This window comes from Protopterus annectens, chromosome 12.part0, assembly GCF_019279795.1.
Source record: "Protopterus annectens isolate FY-2018-M chromosome 12.part0, PAN1.0, whole genome shotgun sequence".
Lineage (NCBI taxonomy): Eukaryota > Metazoa > Chordata > Ceratodontiformes > Protopteridae > Protopterus > Protopterus annectens.
Genome location: NC_056746.1, coordinates 502,022,182 through 502,046,652, shown reverse-complemented (window position 1 = coordinate 502,046,652; position 24,471 = coordinate 502,022,182). Strand labels below are relative to the sequence as shown.

The 24,471-nt window shown below is 41.6% G+C and overlaps 2 protein-coding genes across 6 annotated transcripts in view; one reads left to right on the top strand and one right to left on the bottom strand.

Moving 5' to 3' along the window:
* The window catches only part of CDR2 (cerebellar degeneration related protein 2), a 104,470-nt gene extending 98,169 nt beyond the window's left edge, over nucleotides 1-6,301 (bottom strand). For 2 of the 4 annotated variants that reach the window (XM_044089625.1, XR_006367091.1), the window contains exon 1: nucleotides 6,070-6,298. In XM_044089625.1, the coding sequence (XP_043945560.1) occupies nucleotides 6,070-6,148 (79 nt within the window). In that variant the 5' untranslated portion in view covers nucleotides 6,149-6,298. Of the gene's footprint in view, nucleotides 1-5,813; nucleotides 5,935-6,069 lie in introns of those variants that run through there. The other 2 variants (XM_044089627.1, XM_044089626.1) reach the window with 2 other exon arrangements.
* Nucleotides 6,302-6,446: 145 nt separating this feature from the next.
* LOC122816668 (transmembrane protein 180-like) overlaps nucleotides 6,447-24,471 on the top strand; it is a 588,132-nt gene continuing 570,107 nt past the window's right edge. For both annotated transcript variants that reach the window (XM_044089623.1, XM_044089624.1), the window contains exon 1: nucleotides 6,447-6,538. The gene's annotated coding sequence lies outside the window, so the exon portion shown is untranslated. The remainder of the gene's footprint in view (nucleotides 6,539-24,471) is intronic.

Below are 24,471 nucleotides of genomic sequence, written 5' to 3'. Positions count from 1 at the left end.
AGTATACCCCTCACTGGTGAGATCAGATCATAAACTAATCTCGCTGGAGGTCCTCATCCCGCCCCCACCTGAAATAAAAAAGACCACAGTGAAAAACTTCTCAAAAGCCGACTTCACACTTCTAAAAACCAGTGTGGTCTCCTTTAAGGCCCCTGAGCCAGTGGTAAACATTACTCAAACCGCTGAATCACTTACAAATGCCTTCTACCAGCACCTACAGGACTGCATGGATCAGGCAATCCCAAACAAAACTAAGACTCTCTGTACCAAAGGCAAGCGTCCAGTCTGGTGGACCCCAGCCATAAACAAGCTCTACAACAAAAGGAGGAAGCTACTACAAGATAGAGCAAAATCCTTGAAAGGTAAGACACCTTTGATCATTATAAGTAAAAAACTAAGAGCTCTCATAAAATCATCCAAGGCAAATTTGAGAAAAATCGCCTCTAAAGACAATCATAAGGCCTTCTTTAGCTATGTTAGAAACCTAGGAGGAAACTCCCAGATATGCTCAGAATTAGTTCAAAATGATGTGAAAATTACTGAACCTACACACATTGCTAACATACTGGCTGACCGGTTCAGTGCAAACTTCTCCCCCCCCCCCAAAAGGAGAGATATCTATTCCAGAGGATTGTAGCCCCCCAAACATCTCCAACGCCCAGGTGAGAACTGCCCTCACTAAGGCAAAAAACACAGCATCCATGGGACCGGATGGTGTTCCCGGCTGTGTGCTTCATGAACTCAACGAGGAATTAAACCCACAGTTAGGACAGCTGTTTAATCTTAGCCTCACCTCAGGATACGTACCCAAGGAATGGCGCACGGCGACTGTGGTCCCACTTCATAAGGGCGGTGCCTCCACAGACCCTGGAAATTACTGCCCCATTAGCTTGACGAGCCTTATCTGCAAAGCCATGGAGAGGATCATAATGGAACTCATAAATAAAGACATAGGGAACTTGCAGACTTTAGATCCAACCCAGTTTGGCTTTGTCAAAGGCAGATCCTGCCTCTTAAACTTGGTTGACTTTTTCGAGACAGTCACCAAGGCCATTGATGAGGGAAAGGCAGTCCATACAGCCTACCTCGACCTGGCAAAGGCCTTCGACACAATACCCCACTCAGGTATCATCGAAAAACTCATCAGCTTGAATGTAAACCCATACATCACAAGATGGGTTGCAAACTGGCTAAGTGACAGAACCCACAGGGTCAGAGTTGCTGGAGCCATGTCAGACTCAAAGCCTGTCACAAGTGGTGTCCCACAGGGCTCAGTCCTGGGTCCACTCTTGTTCGGCATCTACTTTTCTGAAGTACAAGCAAACACAGGAGGGTTATGGCTGACAAAGTTTGCAGATGACTGCAAACTGGGCGCTACAGTCGAAAACACATCTGACACACATATCCTCCAGAAGGGCCTCACAGAAACGGATAACTGGTGCCAGAGCCATGGCCTGAAGTTAAACGCCAAAAAATGCATAGTCATACCCTTCGGGAAAAACACGGTTACCCCTAGCTACCATATAGGTGGCAATCCACTGAGCACAGAAAAAGTCATCAGGGATCTGGGGACCCAAGTTGACAGTAGCCTTTCGTTTGACACTCATGTTGCTAAAGTAGTTAGGAAAACCTTCTATATCGCCCACCTGATCATGAAGGGATTCACATCTAGATCAAGGGAGGTCATCGTCCCCCTGTACTCATCACTCATTAGACCTATGATTGAGTACAATGCCCCGTTTGGAATGTATCTGACCAGACACCTGCTGCAGCTTGAAAGGCCCCAAAAGTTCCTCACCAAAAGGATAAAGGGTCTCAAAAATATGTCTTATGCTGCCCGACTGAAAGAACTCCAGCTCTATTCAGTCTCATACCGCTTGCTCAGAGGTGACCTGTGCCTGACATATAAGGCCATGTCAAACCCAGATTTGATGAATATGCTTCACCTCAAAAAATCTAGATCCCTCAGAATCACAAGGGCGGGAGACTTGAGCCTTGACACGGTTATAAATAGAACGTGCTGGAGGGACAGATTCATCACCCAGAGACTCCCTATGCTGTGGAACAAAATCCCGGTACATGTGAGGCAGAGCACCTCACTGGCCTTGTTCAAGAGGAATCTTGACCAATGGATGGGAGATCACAGATATACCCCAGGGATTACTTCAGTGTCACTGCTTGACAGAGGCACAGAAAAATGATAGGCATAGTTTTTACTCAAACTAAAGGGGTGGCGAAAGCCACATAACTATGGGCTAGGCTTATAAATGCCCTTGGGCAGATAGCCTAGTATGAACCTATGAATGGTTAAAAATATAGATCCCCTCAAAACCTACATCATTTTAAAACTACTTAACCATACTTCCATTTATCCCAGACAAAAAAGTATATTTCAGTAACCCATTACTTCTTACTTAGTCTTCTAGCCCTAAACGTTTCTGGCCTTATAACATACTCCACACTGGAACTTCCACCACTTCTAATCATGCTTAAGAACAATTTCCACCCAACAAACCCGACATGCCCTCTCTGCAGACAGCAAACCCTCCCTATTTCACCCCCAAACCCATCCCAACAACCTACATCAAATCACAGCTTCTTAAACTGAAATACTCTACTCCTTCAGTAGATCATCTCCTGGCAGGATACATCAAGCTGGCTGCCAGTTCCATTGCCTATCCTGCGTCTCCTCTACAACAGATGAAGGAATCATACATTCCTTCTCTATGGAAAAATTCTTCATCACACCCCTTCATAAAGGGGAATTCAAAATTCTGGAGAAGTGCATTCACAAGCAACATTCTTCAGGAAAAAGCTCCAGACTCCCACGGAGCGAGGTTTTAGTCCTGCCCACAGCACTACCACGGCCTTACCAAGTTTCACAGATACTATTAACAAAGCAAAAATTCCTCTACCAACTGTCTTCCCTCGGGTTATCACTACTACTATGGTTTAACTACTTAACTGACTGACATGCTTAAAATGGCTATCCACTTTCTCCCTTCCCGTCAGTAGTGGTATGCCATAGGGCTCCATTCTTAGCCTCCTACTCTTCAATATATTCACCAACAATTTACATAAATCCTCTCAGCAAACTTCCCTCATACAATACTCTGATGATTCTACCCACATGTGCATTTCCGACAACCCAATACATTTTAAGAGAAATGCTCAAGAAGCCTTCAACTCTGTTGAAAGCTGACTACAGTACAATCCATCAGCTACTAAATCCCCTCAAAATAAGTTACTTCTCTTTTCCAAAATCCAATTTCCGTGGGGAAAAATTGTTTTTAAAGTTTTTCCTTACATAATTGACTGTGTACGCAACCCTCTTTATGAACAATTTGCCTTGTTTAAGAATTGTATTTCATTTCACTGGAATTTTAAAACTGTTATCAGTCATAGGAGAGTATGTGCGTGCGAGTAAGTGGTGCAGATGAACTACTGTGGCAGGGCTAGCCACCTGGCGGTGTAAACCTTGGCTCGAGATGATAGTCAGTAGGGAAGTGACACCCTGACCCCATGTGCAAAATGAGAACAGGGGTCGAGGATGAATGAAATACCATGACTGAAGTTACATCACATACAAAACTACTTGGCATGACAATCTGAAGATTTGTTTCACATATCCACAATAATACCAAGAAAACATATCAAAATCTAGGCAACCTACACAAAGCAAATAAATTCCTTACAGACCCTGCCAAGTTAACTAACTACCCCTTAACCTCTCTCCCATATGGAGCCCTTATCACATCCAACCCAAGCCTCACTTAGTTCTAAACTTGAACAGTGCTAGATTCGCTTTCAAACCTTACCAGACCCACCTCTGTTTAGCACTAAAAACACCTTATACTAAGCCCACCTTAACCCATAAAATCATCCATACCCCATCTGCCCGCCCAGCAATTGGGACTCTATTCCAATACAATCTTCCAAACTGTTCCCTTCTGTCAAAAAAACTGCTTACAGTCTGCAAACCACAAAAGGATGCTAGGGTCATTCTATTCCAATAGTGTAGCTAGAACTTGGAATAAAACTTTTATATCAGTTACGTCTATCTAGGGTTAACACCTGTCCCTCTTTGCAAGGGACAGTCCCACTTTCGGCAGTTGTGTCCTGCAAAAAAAAAAAAAAAAAAAAGGGCAAATCTCCTGAGATTCAAAATACATCGGTTATATTGTTATATTACCAATACATTTCTTTTGTATAAAAGAAATTTTGTATCTGAAACACATACTATTTCGTAGAATATTTGAAGTTCTGTCCCTTGCACTGGCCAGGGGTATGTTTTGCCCTGCACACATTTTGACATCTTATTAGGCACCTTTCGAACTATTACCAAAAAAATACTTCCTCTCTCCCTCCTGACTAGGGTTGCCACCTTTTCAAAATGCACAAAGTGTGACATTTTCTGTAGAAACGTGAAATTTTGCAGGACAAAACCTACTCACGGCCAGTGAAAAAGGACCGAACTTCACTTTTTTGCCAAAATAACAGCTTATTTTTGTAGCATTTGAGATACTTATGCTATTTCAAATATTTTTGTGTTTCAGACAGAAAAGATAAGTATATTCAGTCTTAAAATCTCAGGACATTTGCCATTTTTTAGTTTTTTTTCATGCAGGACACAACTGCCCAAAGTGGGACTGTCCCTCGCAAAGAGAGACAGGTGGTAATCCTACTCCTGACTTTGCGTCCTTTCCTGCTCCTCATCTGGGACAGCTAACACTCTTCATCACCTGTCTTATACCTTAAAACACCAAATCACTTAACCTGCGTTATAAAATTTGTTACTGTTAATATGACTAGATTAATTATGACACATTGGAGCTTCTCTCTCCAAAGGGCACTTGTGTTTCCCGGTATCAAAATGTCAACAAATAAACCAAACATGCATCATGGGAGTGTTTAGTGTTGAAAACGAATAGAGGAAGGACATTATGCGTCCGTTTCCCGAACAAGTACAACCAGCTGTGAAACAAGTTTCAATTCCCGTTTACGAGTATAATATAGTTTTTTTTCTTTCTCGCCACATGCACCATCCATTTTACTCGCTGCTAAAGTAACTGATGCTGCAGTCAAACAGAAAAAGAAAAACGAGGGATGCAAGATGCCAAAACCAGACTAGCTTAGAAATAAACTAAAACATGCCCCAATATCTGCATGCAGTATCTTATACAGCTCTAAACGCAGCTTGCAAGAGAAAAGTACCAGATTGTCAAAAACCTGGACAAAACATTTAACGAATCAAAACTCTGTCCATAATTAAATACTAGCCAGCGGCCGTGTCTTGGATACACAGTCTTGTACAGCTTTGAAGTCTCTGCTACTTGAGGCAAGTATGGGAGCCTTGACACATTTTCTAATTAAAACACAAACACTGCAGGCAACCACCAAGGGATGGGTTCACATTCCGACCCCCAACACCCACAAGTGTTTCTTTTACAGGGTCTTCCACAAAGCACATCACTTAAGTTTTTACACGCATACAAAACCATTCTGAAAAACAGACAAAGAAGTTTGTACCACACCTCAAATCAACTAAGTGGCGGTGTGCATTTTAGAATGCCGTGCCAATTGCTTTTATTTGCACCAAGTTATGCTCACCGTTTTCATGTGCATTTCGGATCAACACAAATAAACAGTAAGCAAATTCTTAAACAAAAAAAAATCATTGGCCACACAAGGACAGCTACATTTACCATTACTGAAAACAAAACAGAAGTCACAAAAACAAAGTAACATTCATGGAATGTAAACCTATTCTGGAATAGTCTCAAAGAACAATATAAGAAATAACACTGCCTTACCTCGTACCATACAGTTGGAAATATGCATTGCATGTGGGGAATTCTGAGCCTAATTCGGGGGTGACTACTTCAGCATCACCGCATCTTTACACTCTAAACTTTTCTGAAACGTTATGCATTGCATTTCCTGCAGCCAAAGCGAGTGACTCCCACAAACTGCATTAAAAGGAAGATTAGCACAAGCAATAACAGACACAAAAAGCAGCACCCTGACACCCTACCCGACCGCACCGCCGGATGCTCGCTCCGCACTCACCATGTTCCAAGTCCTGCTGGTCGCACCACAGCTCATCTTCTTTAATTTCAAACTCCTCCACTATGCTATCCGTTAACATGGTTGCAGCTGGCTTTTCTGTTTATTCAAAAACCTCTTTGAGCCGTGAGATTCTCCGCTCCCGCCCTCCTTCCACAATACAGTCGCTTTCCCTGTGAGCCCAGCCCAAACTCAGAATCTCAATCCAAGCAACGTGGCATTACAAACCCCGGCAATATGTAAACTAGAAGTAGCATCATTTTACGAGGTACAATAAGCACCGTGGTTAGTTGTCCACCACGGTTGTACTTTAGATTGGCATTTAGGACACCAATGAAATTACAGATTTACCAGACGAGACAAACGCGTGGAACAAACTGACTACTTGCTGCAGAGTGAGGTCTTTCAGCGTTGCTTAGCAATACGCTTTTCCGCAGTACTTCACTTTCTTGATTCCTGGTCCGTTTCTGTGGTGAGTGATGTTTGAAGTACTGTTTTGTTACTGTGTCTGTGTGATATACACTGTCAGCAGAGGCTAGCTGATGGTGCATGGCATTAAGAATGTTTGTGATTTTTTTTTTACAAAACTGGTTCTCCAAACTGTGCTAAATTTACGTATATACAAAAGTGAAATGTCGGTTTGAACTTCAACCAACAGTAGTCAATGTATTCTGTTTTTATTATAACGTGAGTGATGTAATTGTAGCTTTGTTGGTACACTGCCTGCCTAATGACATTCCATTCGAAAATTGTAGTAAACACCACTTAAGTTAATTTTAACAAAAAATGGTGGAAGGACTGTTTGATAACCAGCATGATACTTTGCAGTACAGTGTCTAGCTAGTCTGTTTCTACCCAAGTTGCGGTGTAAATCTCTAATTGTGCTGAGCTATTCTTTCTTCTATGATTGTAGTGTATGAGTTTGGGAATATCTTTCTTTATGTATAAATCTAAGAATTGCAGATCTTATTTTAAGAGCTGTCAGTGTGACGACCTGACCACGTTTTTGTTTTCGCAGTATACATCGAAAGGAAGGGTTGGTGTATATACATATATAATGCATGAATATATCATATCATAGTCTGCCTTTGATTCTGATTGATGATTTTACCTCATGTTTTGCCCTGTTCCTCATAATTTTAGGGTAAGTCCCTGAGAGTTACAGACGATCAGAGTGTCGCTGATGCAAAATTAGTTGTTTTAGCGTTTTAAGAGCCTTTGCCTGTCACTATTTTTTCTATGATCTTGAGCAGAGTGATTGTGGGCATTTGCCTCTTATTATTTTTGCTTTTGTTCATGATTCTTTACCAAAGAAGTTGAGACTTATGGTCATGATGATTCTTGAGCAAAGGAAATGAGAGTTAAGAGGCAAATGCCCAAACCAGTTTCAAGAATCATGGAAAAACCAAGAAGAAAAGGAGGGAATGAGAAAGCCACTGGACCACTTCAAGAGTTTGTTAGGACTGACAAATGAAATTCAGTATTAGAAATGGTAACTCGGTGGCAAAGTGTGAAAAATGCTGGTTGTTTTGGAAAGGGTTGCAACCATACTTCTCAACTTTCCAGATTTTTGTTTCATATTTTTAGTCTATTCCTTATAAAATTTGTGGTTTTCTGGCAAACAAGTGAGGATTTAAATCACTGAAGAGTTTGTTAGTACTAGCAAATGAAATTCAGTATAAGAAATGATAACTCATTGTCTAAATGTAAAAAATGCTTGGAGTGATGGAAAGCTTTCCAATCATACCTCTCACCTGTTCAGTTTATATTTTTGGTCTGTTCCTTATAACATTTGTCATTTTTTGGTAAATGAAATAACTGAGGATTGACATCACTAACTTCTTCTTTCGGCTTTTCCTGGTTAGGGGTTGCCACAGCAGATCATCTGTCTGCTCATGATTGGCAGTGGAGTTTTTACAGTGTCGAGTTGCCAGCCCGGTGCCCAACCTTCCACAGAAGGCACGCACTCACACCTAGGGGCAATTTAGAGTGTCCAATCCACCTACTGCATGTCTTTGGGATGTGGGAGGAAACCGGAGCAGCCGGAGAAAACCCATGTGACCACAGGGAGGACATGCAGACTCCACACAGAAGGCACCCCAGCCGAGAATCGAACCAGGGAATCTCTTGCTATGAGGTGGCAACACTAACCGCTGCACCACCGTGGCCACCCCCTGAGGATTTACATCACTAAATAATAACTAAATTTGAATTTCAGACTTAAAACCTGTTATTAACTTTTTCAGTTTATAAAAGTAATATTTAAAATTTGCCCCTGATTTTTGGGCCCCCCCATTATTTGTTTCTTTGTCCATATTTCTTGTGCTTAGAGGTTGAGAGGTATGGTTCCAACTATTGTAGTAGTATTCTTTTATATTGGTCACAAGGCAAGTAATTATTGCTGAGTTTCCTAAACAAGGAGGTTGGTCCTGTTACCTTTGTATTGAGCACAGTGATCTCTGAACTGAAATATTAACAGGGCTGGTGTTAGCATTTTGGGGGCCCCCAGCAAATGTCAAGTTGGGGGTCCCCTAGCCACGTAAGTATCACCCTAGCCCTGCCACCCCTCCTAAGCAACCTTTTAGTTCATGCTGCAAACTTTTAGGAGTCGTACACACAGACTGACCTGTAGCCACAGTACTTTTGTATTTCAACAGGCCTGTGTACCACACAATGTTGGCTTATCTCACAAAGGGACATTTACAGTTACTAGCATTTAGTTGCAACAATCATACATTGCAGCAACTCTATATACAGGTCTGGACTTAAGTGAAATGACAAGCCCCCCCCCCAACACATAATTCACTATTGCTGTTCTGGTTCAGTTTTCCTTACATCCATTACATGACTGGAGGAACTCCCTGGTCAACCTCAGTGAGAAGCTGAGATCCCTCATAAAATCCTCCAAAGCTAGTTACGAAAACAAAATTGCCACTGACTCTAAAGACAACCACAAAGCATTCTATAGCTATGTCAAGAATCTAAATGGGAACACTCAGATCTGCTCTGAGTTACAGCACAATGGCGCTAAATATACAGAACCAACTGATATTGCCAACATCCTAGCAGATAGGTTCAGTGCTAACTTTACCCCCTCTCACCCCCTAGAGGGCCCATCTCTATACCGGAAGAATGCAAAGTTCCTATAATCACGGCTGCACAGGTAAAAAACACACTCTCCAAAGCCAAGAACACAGCATCCATGGGACCTGACAATATCCCAGGTTGCGTTCTACACGAACTACAGAATGAACTGGCACCCTACCTAAGTACCATGTTCAATCATAGACTCACCTCAGGCTTTGTACCCACTGAATGGCGCACCGCGACTGTTATCCCACTCCACAAAGGGGGAGCCACGACAGACACCGGGAACTACCATCCCATTAGCCTGATGAGCCTGGTCTGCAAGGCCATGGAACGTATCATTGTGGAACTCCTAAACAAAGACATTGGTAATATCCAAACTCTGGACCCTACCCAGTTTGGATTTGTAAAAGGCAGATCATGTCTCCTAAACCTGATTGACTTCTTTGAAGCAGTCACCAAAGCCATAGATGAGGGTTAAATGGTTCACACAGCTTATCTAGATCTCGCCAAGGCTTTCGACACCACCCCCCACTCTGGAATTATAGACAAGCTGACTAAACTAGTTATAAATTCCTATGTCACAAGATGGGTTGCCAACTGGCTCACGGACAGAACCCACACTGTGAAAGTAGCGGATTCCAAATCCGACATCAAACCAGTGACAAGTGGAGTACCACAGGGTTCAGTCCTGGGTCCTCTCCTGTTTGGTATCTACTTCTCTGAAGTGCAGGCCAACACAGAAGGTCTTTGGCTAGCAAAGTTTGCAGATGACTGCAAACTAGGAGCCATAATCGAAACTGCTAACGATGTGGACAAACTACAAAAGGGCCTCACTGAGACAGATACCTGGTGTCAAAGCCATGGCCTGAAGCTCAATGCCAAAAAGGTGTATTGTCATCCCCTTTGGTAAAAACTCTGTACCCATGAACTACCACATAGCTGGTAGTGTACTTAATGCCGAAAATGTGATGAGACCTTGGGACACAGGTGGACAGTAGTCTCTCCTTTGATAATCACATCACCACAGTGGTCAGGAAGGAAATCCTTCTATGTGGCTCATCTCATCACAAAAGGATTCTCATCCAGAAAAAAAGAGGTCATTGTTTCTCTGTACTCATCACTCATTAGACCCATTATAGAGTACAACGCCCCTTTTGGTATGTACCTCACAAGACCTCTACAACAACTGGAAAGACCACAGAAATACCTCACAAAGAGGATTACTGGCCTCAAACAGATGCCCTATGCAGACCGTCTAAAAAAACTACAGCTTTACTCCATCGCATATCGCCTACTCAGGGGCGATCTCTGCCTAACATACAAAGCTATGTCAAACCCAGAGCTGTTGGACATGGTCCACTTAAAGAAATCCCAATCCCTTCGAGCTACACTCTCTAGGGACCTAAACCTTGTCACCACAATAAACAGAACATGCTGGAGGGATAGATTCCTGCCCCAGAGACTTCCCATACTCTGGAACAGACTACCTATCTATGTCAAACAGAGCTCTTCATTAGCACTCTTCAAGAAAAATCTTGATGATTGGATGGGAAATGGGAAATTCACCCCGGGGATCACTTCTGTGGCTCTGCTCGACAGGGGCACAGGAAAATAATTTTCTTGGGTGGCGAAAGCCAGGGTGCATTTTTTGGCTAGGCTTGTATGGGCCCTAGGGTCGATAGCCTAGTACCTACCTATGAACCTATCCTTTCAACACACCTTTCCTGACCAAGTCAGCACAGTAATAACCATTTAGCCATTTAGGAAACAACCCAAATAAGCCAGGGCCCAAGTCTGGGATGCATTTTACACCATTTTCTCATCCTTTTAAACCAAAGGTAGAGTAAACAAAAATAACGAGAAAGAAAAGGATGTCTGTCTTATTGTTTTTTTTTTTCAAGGAAGACATAAGATGTACCCAAGGCTTAATCTTCAAAGATGACAAAATAGTAGCTCAGAATAAACTGACAAGACAACTGTTGAGAGGATACATAGGTCCTATATGGCAATACTTCTGCCCCCCCCCCCCAAAAAAAAAGACAATCCCTGCCTATGCATCTGTTTGGTGTTAAATTGGGATGAAAGCCAAGGTTCAAATTGCCACAGTCATGTATTTCAAGTGACTTCTGACATGCATATACACAGCATGCCTCCTCAGCACTCACCCCTAACCCCCAAAGGCAACCACTTGTATATGTGTCTGATGTGTGATTGTGAGGACACTGAAAAATAATGATGACGATAATGTTAGTTGTTCCTCGACAGTACACTGCCCCTACCCAAGCTATGGTAACTTTCTCTGTACACCTCTGAGATCTATGAGGTAAGTAAAAGAAATAATGATAGCAGTGTCCTCAACCACAGCCTATAATGACCTCCTGTGCACACCTCTAAGGTTTGACTCTGAAGAAAATTATAGAAGTAATAACCACACAATCCCTACCACCCACACATATAACCTAGAGTAGCTTTCTGTATACACACATCTGAGCAGGGCTGGTTTTAGAATGGGTACGTTTGACAGCAGAGGCCATTATCAGTTTTATCCTAACAGGGTCATATTGCAGCCTTGTTCAGGTTAAACAGCGTAATCAGAAATTAATAATTTTTCCCCCCAGTCTTCCCCAATCAGCAACAGCTTTTGTGGGCCCTCCACACAGTCAGAGATGATTAAGGGAGCCCCTTGTTTCCATTTATACAATGTGGGGACTGGGGGGCACCAAACTCCTAGAAGATCTAAGTGTCTGAATGGTCTATGATGTATTTTATGCCTTACTTTTGAAATATAATTACTTGCTAGCTGCATTTTTTTACTGATACCCAGAAGAATAATGTATGTCTCCTGGCATTAATGGGTGTGTTCACAGATAACAATGAGTGATATATTTTACCCATACATAGACACACAAACATAAGTCATTGCAATAATAATTGTGTGCTAATTTCAGCAAGTAGCAATACACTGTACAACATTGGTACTGCCACACCAGATCAATGATTGCTGTTTAGCAGTCATCAAACAGCAGCAGGGGTAAGTCACTTTAATTTACCTGACTGATGAGCAATGTATACATGTTATTGTCCCTGATTTCACAGACCTTCCTTGATTTTGCTCTGTCCCTCTTAAAAAGTTTGATTTGCCAGAAAATCATTCAGGATTGCAGTCAGTAAATCTGGATATCAAAGTTTTACACTTATACATGCATATCAATGTAAATGGTGTTATTCTATTAACTTTTTAAATGAATTAGAGTAATATTTAAAACATGCGGCTTTATTCTGCTTTTATTTTTGGCATTGTGGTAAAGTGTTCAGCAAAGAAGTTGAGAGTAATAGTATCTGATGTTTTAACATATTTATAAAACTCCCTGAAATAGAAAACCATCCAAGATTGGAAGCATCAGCTCTTCTTAAAATCCAAGGTTTCCACTGAGATCAGTCACTCTGTGCTGCTGATCTCTCTAGTGCTTAGCTTCCTCATTTTTTATCAGCTTTATCCCTAACAGGGCCGTATCACAGCCCTGTTCAGGTTAAGGAGCATCATTTGGAAATTAATACATTTTTCCCCAAACAGCAACAGCTTTTGTGGGGCTCCCACACAGTCATAAATATTGCTGGTACCTAAAGCTGGCTATGTTTTTAGTTTTAGTGGAGATAATGTCCACCAATGGGTTTAATTAAGCCTGAGGCATCATGTCAGTGGTAAAATATTTAATGGAATTGTGAACCCTGTAACTTGATAAAACACTGTTACTATAATCATAGATATCTTTGAATTTCAAAGGAGATATACATAAAAGTTATTGCCCACTTGGTTGATTAAATATACAATATTGCTGTATTAGCTTTTGTTGACAGACATGTTACAAAATATAAAGGTAATTGCTGTGGTTGGGAACCCCCCAGGAACAGGGGGCCCCAAGTGACTACCAGGGTTCACTGGTACCTAAAGCCGGCTATGAGTATTAATTATTATTCTTGAGACTGCCCAGTTGGATAGTTAGGACAATGTAAAATGCAGTGCATCATCAGGAATAAAATGGTACTTGGCTACATGAGAAACACTGAAGAGAATGACTAGAGGATCTCCATGTCTTCATATAACATTGAGTGAATAAAGGAACTCCATCTGTTCATATACACAAATCTGTTGGAGAAAATACAGTAAAAGCCTCAAGTGGAGTAAACCAGATGTTCTCCATTTCAGATAAAACATTTTACTTCAATAAAGCATTCAGTTCAGTTAGAACAGAGAATGAACAATTATTTAAAAATGTAGATTTTTGTGACTTTTACCACAGCAGGTAGTATAATATGAGAAGTTCAGTAGTCAGTTAAGATCTGCTGTGCTCTGGAGAGTTAACTGATTTCATTCTTATTCTTGCAGATATCTTTTATGTTTGAAGCAATGTCCCGTGGTGCTTATTTCATTTAATTCTTGGTGTATTGCTTTGTCCAGTTTTCATCATTGTTTTTAAAAATAAGTTTTCCTAGGTTGCGCTGGTAAATGGCCTATGCCTCACTAGTGCACCTTTGTGATTGCCTGAACAGAATACACACAGTATGAATAATGCAGTATATAATAACAGGGAAGTAAACAAGCAGGCCATGAGTACCATTTACAATATTCTGCGGCAAAATTTAGAGATATGAAAAGATGGGGGTTAATGTTTAATAACTGGATATGTGGGTTGGACCAGTGAGCATCAGTACCATTTAGAATACTCTGGAGGCAGAATTCAGAGATGAGAAGTGAATGAGATTATTTAAGAACTATATGGGTTAGACCAGTGGGTATCTGGCACCATTTAGGGTGTTCTGGAGCAGAATGCAGAAGTGCACAAAGATAGGCATTGTTTATTTAGAAATGGAGCATGAGGGCTGGACCATAATGGCTATTTTTTCTGCCATGACCTGGCAAAATTTCATATTTTTCTTCTTCCTAATGTTCTCATGCTGTTACAATCGATCTGCAACCTCTTTCTCCCATTTTTACACATGGGATTGCGGTGTCACTTAATCATCTAGAGCCAGTGTTCAAACCACCGGGTACTGGGTAGGTTGGAAGGGATTTCTTAATCCTTTAACATACCTATTTAGCCTTACTTTCACCTCCTAAAGTCCTCTCTTTCTTTCAACGTGCTTCAGTCTTGCCTTTACCCAAAACTTCCTTTCGTAGCTCAGCTTCTTACTTCTGACCTATCCTAAATATTGGGATACATTAAAATCTATTATATTCTTTCTAATTGGCAACATGGATTTCATCCAGATTACAGTACCATTACAGCCATTTATTCTGTCATTGAGCACGTGTACAGCAACACGGAACAAGGAAAACGTACCGGTGCCGTATTCATAGACTTTTGAAAAAAAAAACTTTGATATTGCTGGCCACGCACGCTAATTTTACACAAATTGACAAGTATTAGCTTTTTGTCTGAGGTCTTAGACTTGTTCTGTAGTTCTTTCTCTCAATGCTCCTTTACTACACTAGAGTCTAATAATGTTTATATGTCAGGTACTACTGACACTGATGTCCCATAAGGCTCTGTCTTGGATCTCCTTCTCCCTTCCTTCGACTTAAGCACTCTAACTTGGATCTTCCTCATCTTAACTGAATATTATATACTGATAATATTGTTAGGTTGTTAGGGCTTGCAAACACTCTTCTTGTCTTGCCTGTTCATAGGTTCATACTAGGCTATCTGCCCTAGGACATTTATAAGCCTAGCCAGAGTGTGTTTGGCATTCGCCACCCATTTTAAATTAATTTAGCTATGCCCTTTTTCGAGGTTAGTATACTGTGTCTCTGTCTAACAGTGACACAGAAGTGATACCCGGGGTAAACCTACGATCCCCCATCCACTCATCAAGATTCCTCTTGAAGAGAGCCAATGAGGGACTCTGCCTAACCTGGACTGGGATTTTATTCCAGAGTGAAGGGAGCCTCTGGGTTATGAATCTGTCCCTCCAGCATGTCCTATTTATTTCAGTGCTGAGGTTCAAGTCTCTCGAGCGTGCAGCCATGTGGAAGTAGCTTCATCATACCAAATTATTTGTTAACACTGCAAAAAAAATACTGTAATGCTTTTTAATACTTATTAAAGACTACTTAAAATCCCCCAACATCAATATTACTGACCCTCTAGGTACTAACCCTCCCTTTGTTTCTCAGCAAAACTATATAGGACTTCTTTTGAACCCTCAACAAACTTTCCACAATCATACCGACATGAAAGTTAGTCAAGTCTTAACTCAAAATTTCATGCACACTATCTAACCTTCTCACCCCAGAAGCCAGACAAACCACTACCATTAATGTTCTTTTACCCAGATTAGAACACACTCTTCCTATCACTGCTTCCTGCTCTGGTCAAAATACTACCCATCTTTAAACTGCTGAAACAAAATCCTTACAGTTATTCACTTCTCTTCTCAAACTCAAAGGAACACCACTGGATCACCTTAATGTAATCAAACTGACTTTTAATATTAGGGCTTCTATTCTTCACAGTACTCTTACTTCTAAGGTACTGCATCACAGATACTGTCTTCCCTTTCTTAACAAATAGTCCATTCGGAACACCCGCTGCTGTCTGTGTGACTCTGATTGCGTGCAGCTATACAGATTCCCATTCTCACTAGCTAAGAGAGGTCATTCTCCATAATAGCTCCCTGAAACCATTAGATTGAGGACGGACTGCATGCTCACCTGGTAAATGAGAACAAATGCTTCGGAGACGCTGGATAACACTGTATGAGGATTTACTGTGTTTGTTATCTTAACTATGTTTATATTCTTATTATCTTACTACTCCTTAATGTTTTTGTACAAACTGATTTTGTTGTACTTAATGTCTTGTAATTATACTGTTTTGCTCTTATGATTACTCTATGAAAGTTTATCCCATGTTGTTTATGTATTTGCTCATGCCTACATGGCCCAGGTCATGTCTGAAAAGGATTTTTAGATCAGCCCACCTAGCTGATTAACAAATGTTAAATAAAAAATTACAAACAAAAATAGCACACCATGCAACTAGTAAAGCTGATATGAGTACATATACTGGCAATTGAATTTTCCTAACTCACACCAGAACAGAATACAGGATGCACTAAATATGTGTGTGTGTGTGTGTGTGTGTGTGTGTGTGTGTGTGTGTGTGTGTGTGTGTGTGTGTGTGTGTGTGTGTATGTGTATATATGTATATGTGTGTGTATATATATATATATATATATATATATATATATATATATATATATATATATATATATTAGCATGGGTAGAGGTAGGTGTTCAATATTATTCAGAACTACAAACATCTCCCCTACCTCGACCGATGTTAAAACACAGTCCTAGATTGTATTTTTGTCGTCGACATTACTATTTTCGAACTTCCGTGTTCGACTATAGTACAGTCGATGTAGTGCCGTTCGACATTTCAATAGTAAACCATATATATATGCTTTTATTATTATTTTTATTCCTCTTTACCACTGGCACTGGACATTGATGAAGAATTTCATACAAGAGTGTTAATATGTGGATCAAGAAAGTCCTGTTTCTTCAGGTGAGGTAGTTATAGGTGTTAATTAGTGAGGGAGTGAAGAGGTGAGGATGTCTGGGTTTTGGTGTAGCAGACTAAGGTGGGGCATTGTCTAGGGTTTAAGAGGGTATGGAAAGAAGAGGTTATGTATATTCCAGGCATTAATTTCCTTTTGACTGAATGCTGTTTATTTTTACTTCAGTGAAAAGACAGTTAATGCTTTAAGTTGACTGTAGGAATTTGAAGAGTTAAAGTATGGATTGTTAATGTTATTGACTTGTATGAGGCAGAGGTAAGTTTGTCACAGATGGTTAAATAAACTGATGGTGTTGGTGGCCTTACCTGCTTGTGAAGACATTGTCTAATTGAGGAGGCGAAATCTGGCTCTAGTATGAATTTCAAAGAGAAAAGATTTTTTTTCTGGAATTTACTATTTTAGTACTTTTTGTTTGGTTGTTTTAAGTAGTTGTAGGTAGTATTTGGATCCTTGGAGAGATTGGAAAATGCTAATTATACAGTGACTCCCTATTACTATTCGAAAATGTGCACACTGATTGGCCCAGCCCAACCAGCGTGCCCATTGTAAATCCCACAATATACCAATGGAAAAAGGTCCGGTAGCCCGGACTTTTTTCTGTTGGTATAAAGTGCCCCAAAACTGAAGAAAACTCCCAAAAGATACAAATGTAAAAATAAGACTCATAGTAAAAAGTAATATTTTAAAAGTAGTAGTGTAAGAAACATATAAAATAAGTAATGGTAATGAAATAAAACGTAGGTTTCATATGCTCTCACACAGACTGAAAGGTTAGATTTCCAAAGCAGAAATGTTTAAGTATGGTAGTAGATATTTAAAACATGCAGAAAAGTTAACTGATAGGTTGATGTTCTAAATTAAGCTAAGAAAGATAACAAAAAAACTCCAGAACACAGTAATGAAGAAAAATGGACACATACCCAGTAGAAGAAGCAGGAGCGGGAAGAGGAGAAATGGTAACACAATAGTTGAACTGAAGGATATAGTGGAAACTAGAAACAGAAGAGCGAAAAGTAAATAAGAAATATGGGTTAAAAGAGAAGAGTAAACAATCACACTTGTAATAATATGATGCAGATTTACCAAACAGCATTAGTTAATGAGAACAGTGGGCATCATAACTATTCATGTTTATCACAAAGGAAGCCATATGTAACAAGATATTTGATTTTTATGGTCACTCGGTTTAATAGGTGTGGAAATGGAAAGTAGTGAGTTGTTGTTGTGGCTTTCGGCTTTTCCCGGTTAGGGGTCACTACATCGCAACTCCGGTCCGCTAATGATTGGCAGTAGATTTTTACGTGCCAAGTTGCTGGCCCTGATGCACAACTTTCAACGAAGGTACTCCCATTTACGCATGTCTCCACACAGAAGACGCTCTAGTTGAGAATCGAACAGGACATCTTACTGTGAGGCGACAATGCTACCGCAGCACCACCACCGCAGTACATAATCACTATCAGTAATAACACTAAAGTACTTTACTTTACCTTTGAGACCAATTACAAAGCTACATCTTTGCAGTCCCTGTTTACTAGCCTGTAATTCTGCAAAACAAAAACTAACTCTTCAACAACTAACCATACCACTTAAATATTGGGTTTCATGCTAGTGTAATTGTGTACAGGGTAAACTATTTGAATCAGTCCACTAATAAAATGACATCCTGTCTTATGAGCAAAAAGTTTTCATACTTGGCACCCCTTCAGTCACACAACTAATATAAATTGCATTTAAAAGGCAAGCAGTGTTGGCGAATGCAAGGAATTAACACATAATGCACTAAATATGTCAAGATAAGCAAATGTATCCAGTCATTTCATCCCTGACCTATAGAACAAATCACTCGTAAGAAAGTCAACTATATGAACAAATATTTTTGTATACACTTCATAACCTGATTTTGTAAATAAATGCATTCAGTTAAGTCACAGCATCTCAAATAAAACATGTTCATGACAGAATACAGCGCTTCATGTTTACAAAAAGGAATGATGGGTAATATAACCATTAAGAAAAAACAGTGCAAATATAACTTCAGACAGTACATTCTACCACATAGCGAGTAGAGGAACTCTTTACCTTGCATAGTTTGTACATCATGGTTATATGTGAACAGTCCATTAATTCCTTATTTCATTTTTATACATGCAATATAAAGATTAACTTTCCAGGCTCATCTTTCAGTTTAATTACTTAGTTTTTCTTGAATCCCCACCACCACCACCCTTCTCCCTGCTGGCTGTCAAACCCTCTCTTGGTCTATCAGCTATTCATTCCCTTTACTGGGTGAAAGCTAACCAAGAGAGGTCATCCATTAAGATAGTCGTCAGGACTAGTTTGATAACCTTCTTCTTTTCTTTCTTGCCGTAATTGTGTACACGTGGCAAGGTGACTATCCACCAGGTGAAAGGGAGTGCAGTTGCCTGGCCACAGAGGGCATCCACACACTCACAATAATGGGTGGTGGTTTCCTTGGTCTCAACCAGGGTAATCACATCAACTTGTATGCTCCCAAGTGCATTCAATTTCCACTTTCCTCCTGGCAGAGGTGTGCAGGCCAAACCCTCCTCCTCCACTCCTCATGCTTGGCTGCTAATCAAATTCCAGTTAGCCGGGTTGCAGTCAGGGCTCCATCACTGTATAGCATGAACCAAGCTTAGTCTCATGCTCATTAGTATCACAACTTACATCCATTTATGTATATGCCCTTTGAATCAGAGAGATGTACCAGCAACCACTGCACAGGTGTCTGCTATATTCCAGAGGTCCAAAGCAGTAATGTATTTAAATAAGTAATCAGTTGACATACAGAGCAGCCTACATTTCTGCCTTGAATAAATAACAGTGAATCCTTTCCCCTGAAGCATAAATGTATAATAATTTTATCTGTTTATGCTTTTTTCATATTTGTTTTCTTCTTTTAATATGTTTACCACATTTGCTATTGAAAAAGTACATTTTTGTGGCAGTTCCATATCCACCCTAAAGTAAAACATATAGGATCATAGGAAGTTACTAGGCTATGGGCCCTGAGGCCTTTATAAGCCTATCCAAGAGTTTATCCCATGTTTAGACAAGTCATCACCTGATGCCCCTGTCCAGCAGGGAAACCCATGGATGTATTTTCTGTTTCCCATCCAATTAGACCAGGTTGAGGCCGAGCATGTGGGTTACTCGAGTGGAGCTTGACTTGTGGATCATAGCATCATAGGAGGTTACTAAGCTAATGGCCCTGGGGCCCTTACAAGCCTAGCCAAGAGTTTATCCCAACAAACAAACCTCAGTCAGCACCTGTCACCCCCGTCAGTGAGGGACAAAGATGGAAACCCTGGGACAAATGTTATGGATTCCCATCCACTCAGCAAGGTTGCATTTAAAGAGGGTTAGTGAGGTACTCTGACATGTATGGGAAGTCTATTGCAGAGATGGGGCAACCTCTGGGAGACAAACCTGTCTCTCCAGCAAGTTTTGTTGATGTCGCATATGTCGCATGTTAGATTTAGGCCTATTGAGTGGGTAATGCGCGGGGAGTTAGACTTATGGATATGGAGCATCTCTAGTAGGGCAGGGTCTGATATTGCCTTGTAGGCGAGACACCGATTACCTCTAAGCAATCTGAATGATACCGAGTAGAGTGAGTGATTTAAGTCTGTCCACATAGGATAGGTGTTGGAGACCATGGATTCTCTTTGTGAGGTATTTCTGTGACCTTTCCAGTTGATGCTGGTGTTTGGAGGGGTATAACAGGGCATTATACTCAATTGTAGGTCTAATAAGGGAGGAGTACAGAGCAGTAATAACCTATACATCCGTGGTGGTGCAGCAGTAGCTTTGTTGTCTCACAGCAAGAGGTTCTCCCGTTTGATTCTCGGCTGGAGTGCGGGGAGTGCCTTCTGTGTGGAGTCTGCATGTCCTCCCCATGGTTGGGTGGGCATTCGAAAGACATGCGTAAATGGGCGTGCCTTCGTTGAAGGTTGAACGTCGAGCTGGCACCTCGGCGTTCGTCAAAATCTACTGCCAATCATTAGCGGACCAGAGTTCCGCTGTGGCGACCCCTAACCAGGAAAAGCCGAAAAGGCAACAACAACAACAGAGAGGTAATAACCTCCTTTTCTGGATGCAATCCCTGTACTTATAAGATGAACCAAGTAAAAGTCTTTTCTGACCACTGCTGCCACATGATGGTCGAATGTGAGATTGTTGTCAACCTGAGTACCCAGGTCTCTCACCACAGGTTGTGTGCTTAGGGGGTTGCCGTTGATGTAGCACTCAGTAGGGGCCATGTTTTTGCTGAATGATACAATAATACATTTTTTTGCATTTGCCTTAAGGCCATAACTTTGGCACCAGTTATTTGTAGCTGTGAGACCCTCTTGCAGTCAGTTGGGGAGTCGGTGACAGCACCCAACTTACAGTCATCCGCAAACTTGGTCAGCCACAGGCCCTTTGTCTTTGCCTGGTCCTCTGAGAAGTATATGCCAAACAGTATGGGTCCCAGGACAGATCCCTGGGGAACAGCACTAGTGACAGGTCTGCTGTCAGAGGTTGGAAGCGCCTGTTTTGACCTTGTGAGTCCTATCTGTGAGCTAGTTGGCCACCCATCTGACTGGATGGGGATTAACACCAAGTTGTGTTAGCTTTTCAATAATGCCGAGTGGGGGATTGTGTCAAAGGCCTTGGCCAAGTCAATATAAATTGTATGTACTGACTTTCCCTCATCCAGGGCCTTGGTGACAGTCTCAAAGAAGTCATCTAGGTTCAGTATGCAAGATCTGCCCCTGACAAATCCGAATTGGGTGGGGTTGAGTGCTTGGAGATTTCCTATGTCCTTGTTTATGAGATCCATAATAATACACTCCATAACTTTACAGATCAGACTTGTCAAGCTGATGGGGTGATAGTTTCAGCGGTCAGTAGTGGCACCACCTTTGTACAAATGGATGACAGTGGCAGCTCTTCACTCTGCTGGAATGAAGCCTGTAGTTAGGCTGTGGTTGAATAAGGTGCTCAGTGGTGAAGCTAGTTCTTCCTGGAGATGGTGCAGGATACTATCAGGTCCCATGGAAGTTGTGTTCTTTGTCTTGGATAGGGCCTTTAACACTTAATCTACAGAGATGTGAGGTGTGGGACAAGTATCTGGGATATTGAATGGGCCTTTGGGTGGCAATAAGGGGGTGAAGGTTGTGCTGATCCTATCAGCCAGCCGGTTGGCTATGTCAGCAGGATCAGTGTAAGTGTACCATTAAGTACTAGTTCGGAACAAACTTGGGCTTTGCCGTGGAGGTTTCTAACGTAACTGAAGAAGGACTTATGGTTTCCCTTTGCTTTGGAGGTTTTCACTAGTGATTTAATTTGCTTGTTGAGGCAGAGGAAGGAGTTTTTCTGATTTGGAATTTGTTCCTTTGTACCCTTGGACAACATTTTCTTCCTTTTGTTGTAAAGCCTGTTGATAGAGGATGTCCACCAGACAGATTTGTGTTTCTTTGAGGAGCAGATTTTAGTTCTGTTGTGTATGGTTGAGTCCATGCAGTTGTACAGGTGCTTGCATACTGCACTGGCGTACTATTCAGCATAGTTGTCTGCATCATCTGAGAGGGGTGGTGGTGTGAAGCTACTGATAACCCTCCCTTAGGAGGTTGTAGTCAGCTTTTAAGAAGTTTTTTTAGCCTGGTTACAGCTGGGGAGGGGTTGGGTGGAATAGAAACTTCGAATGAGACAGACCGATGATCTGATCTCACCAGGGAAGAACATACAATGGGAGTGGTGCAGCGGCTGCCCATGTTGGTGAAAACCAAGTCCAGTAAGTTCTCCCCTTGTGGGGGATAAGACCAGCTGATCTAGTGCATTAGAATTAATGAAGTCAAGGAATCGTTGGGTGAGTGGATTTGTGCAGGAATAGTTCACCCAGTATATGGTGGGGTAGTTGAAGTCACCAAGGATCAGGGTGTTAGGGAGTACCTTGATGGAGTTATGTAGGTCCAGGTAGGAGGTGTGGGTGTCCTAAGACATGGAGGGGGGTCTATAGCTGGCTGTAACTGGGATGGGTGCCTTGCCAAGTGTCAGCTACACCTGGAGTAATTCCAGTGTGTCATGTTGGTAAACCAATCTGGAGGTGTGCCTGTCCTTAATGAAGATAGAGACTCCACCACCCTTACTTTTTCCAAACTCATTTTAGGTTCGGAAAGTGTGGAATGAGGTAGCCTGGTAAGGCAGGGGTGCTCTCTGCAGCCCTGAACCAAGTTTCCGTGACTGCACAGACATCAGCATCTTTGTGTGAGGAGAGCCTCCAGTGAGTGCATTTTCATATTAAGGCTCCTAGCATTGAGCAGCATGACCTTCAATTTGCTTTTTGAAAGATATTTTGTGTTGAAAGATTTGTCTTTGGGACATGGCCTAAAAAAGGCACAATGGGGAAGGCAAGAGCTTTGGCCAAGATCTGAAACCCTAGGGGTGACAGGTGGAGGCCATCCCTGGCAAAGTATCGTGGCCTGTCAACCATATTATCCCAGGCACACAGATACTGGATCCCCTTAGAAAGACACCAGAAACTAAGCCATATGCAGCAGTCCCATCAAGGCAGGGTCTGAGATCGCCTTGTATGCCAGACAGAGGTTACCTCTAAGGAGTTTGTATGAAACTGAGTAGAGGGATAGGGCTTTTAGCCTATCTGTGTATGGTAGATTTTTGAGGCCCCGGAGTCTCCTGGTGAGGAATCTCTGTGGTCTGTTCAGCTGCTGCTTGTGCTTTCTGAAGTACATGCCGAATGGGGCATTGTATTCCAATAATGGGTCTTGTAAGGGAAGAATACAGGGATATTATTACCTCCTGTACCTGGATGAGATGCACTTACTTATGAGGTGGGCCATGTAGAAAGCTTTCCATACAATGGAAGCAACATTGTGGTCAAAAGTCAGGTTGCTATCATCCTGGGTGCCCAAAACCCTCAAGTGATTGCGTGCTTAGGACGTTGTTATTAGCGTGATAATTTGTGAGGCTGTCACTCTCCCCAAAGGGGATGATAATGCATTTTTTGGTATTCAGCTTAAGGCCAGTTTCTGGCACCAGTCATTTGTTTGGGTGAGACCCGCTTTGAGGATGTCCACATCACTAGGGGAATTGATGGCAGCACCCAGCTTGCAGTCATCTGTAAACGTGGGCAGCCATAGCCCACTGGTTTTGGTCTGCACCTCAGAAAAGTATATCACAAATAATAGAGGCCCCAAGACCGAACCCTGAGGTACGCCGCTTGTTACGGGTCTACTGCTTGAGGTGGCTTCCCCATCTTTGACTGGGGGGGGGGGGTTCTGTCAATGAGCCAGTTAGCTACCCATCTGGTAACATACGGGTTGATACCTAGTTGAGAGAGTTTATCTATTATACCCAAGTGGAGAATAGTGTCGAAGGCTTATCAGCATGTCTTTAGGATTCTCTATCATTGTCATGATCAGATAAATTCCATTACAAAATGGGAAATCTGTATTTCGCACCCTGATTTGGAGAATGAACGTTCTTATGTAGTGTGTTAATCTACAGATAATGCCCGCTGAAAAACGAGTATGCAGCTTCATGGTAGCATATCAAGCTGCTGTGAAGCTCAGACTGAAAATAACCTAATGGTTGTTATTATTTTTGCGTTCTAAGCAGTGCTTCTCTTGTTTAGCGAGGGTAAAATATAAAGAAAAAGAAGAAAATAAAAAAAAATGTGTGTATGTGTTTGCCTGTGTGTGT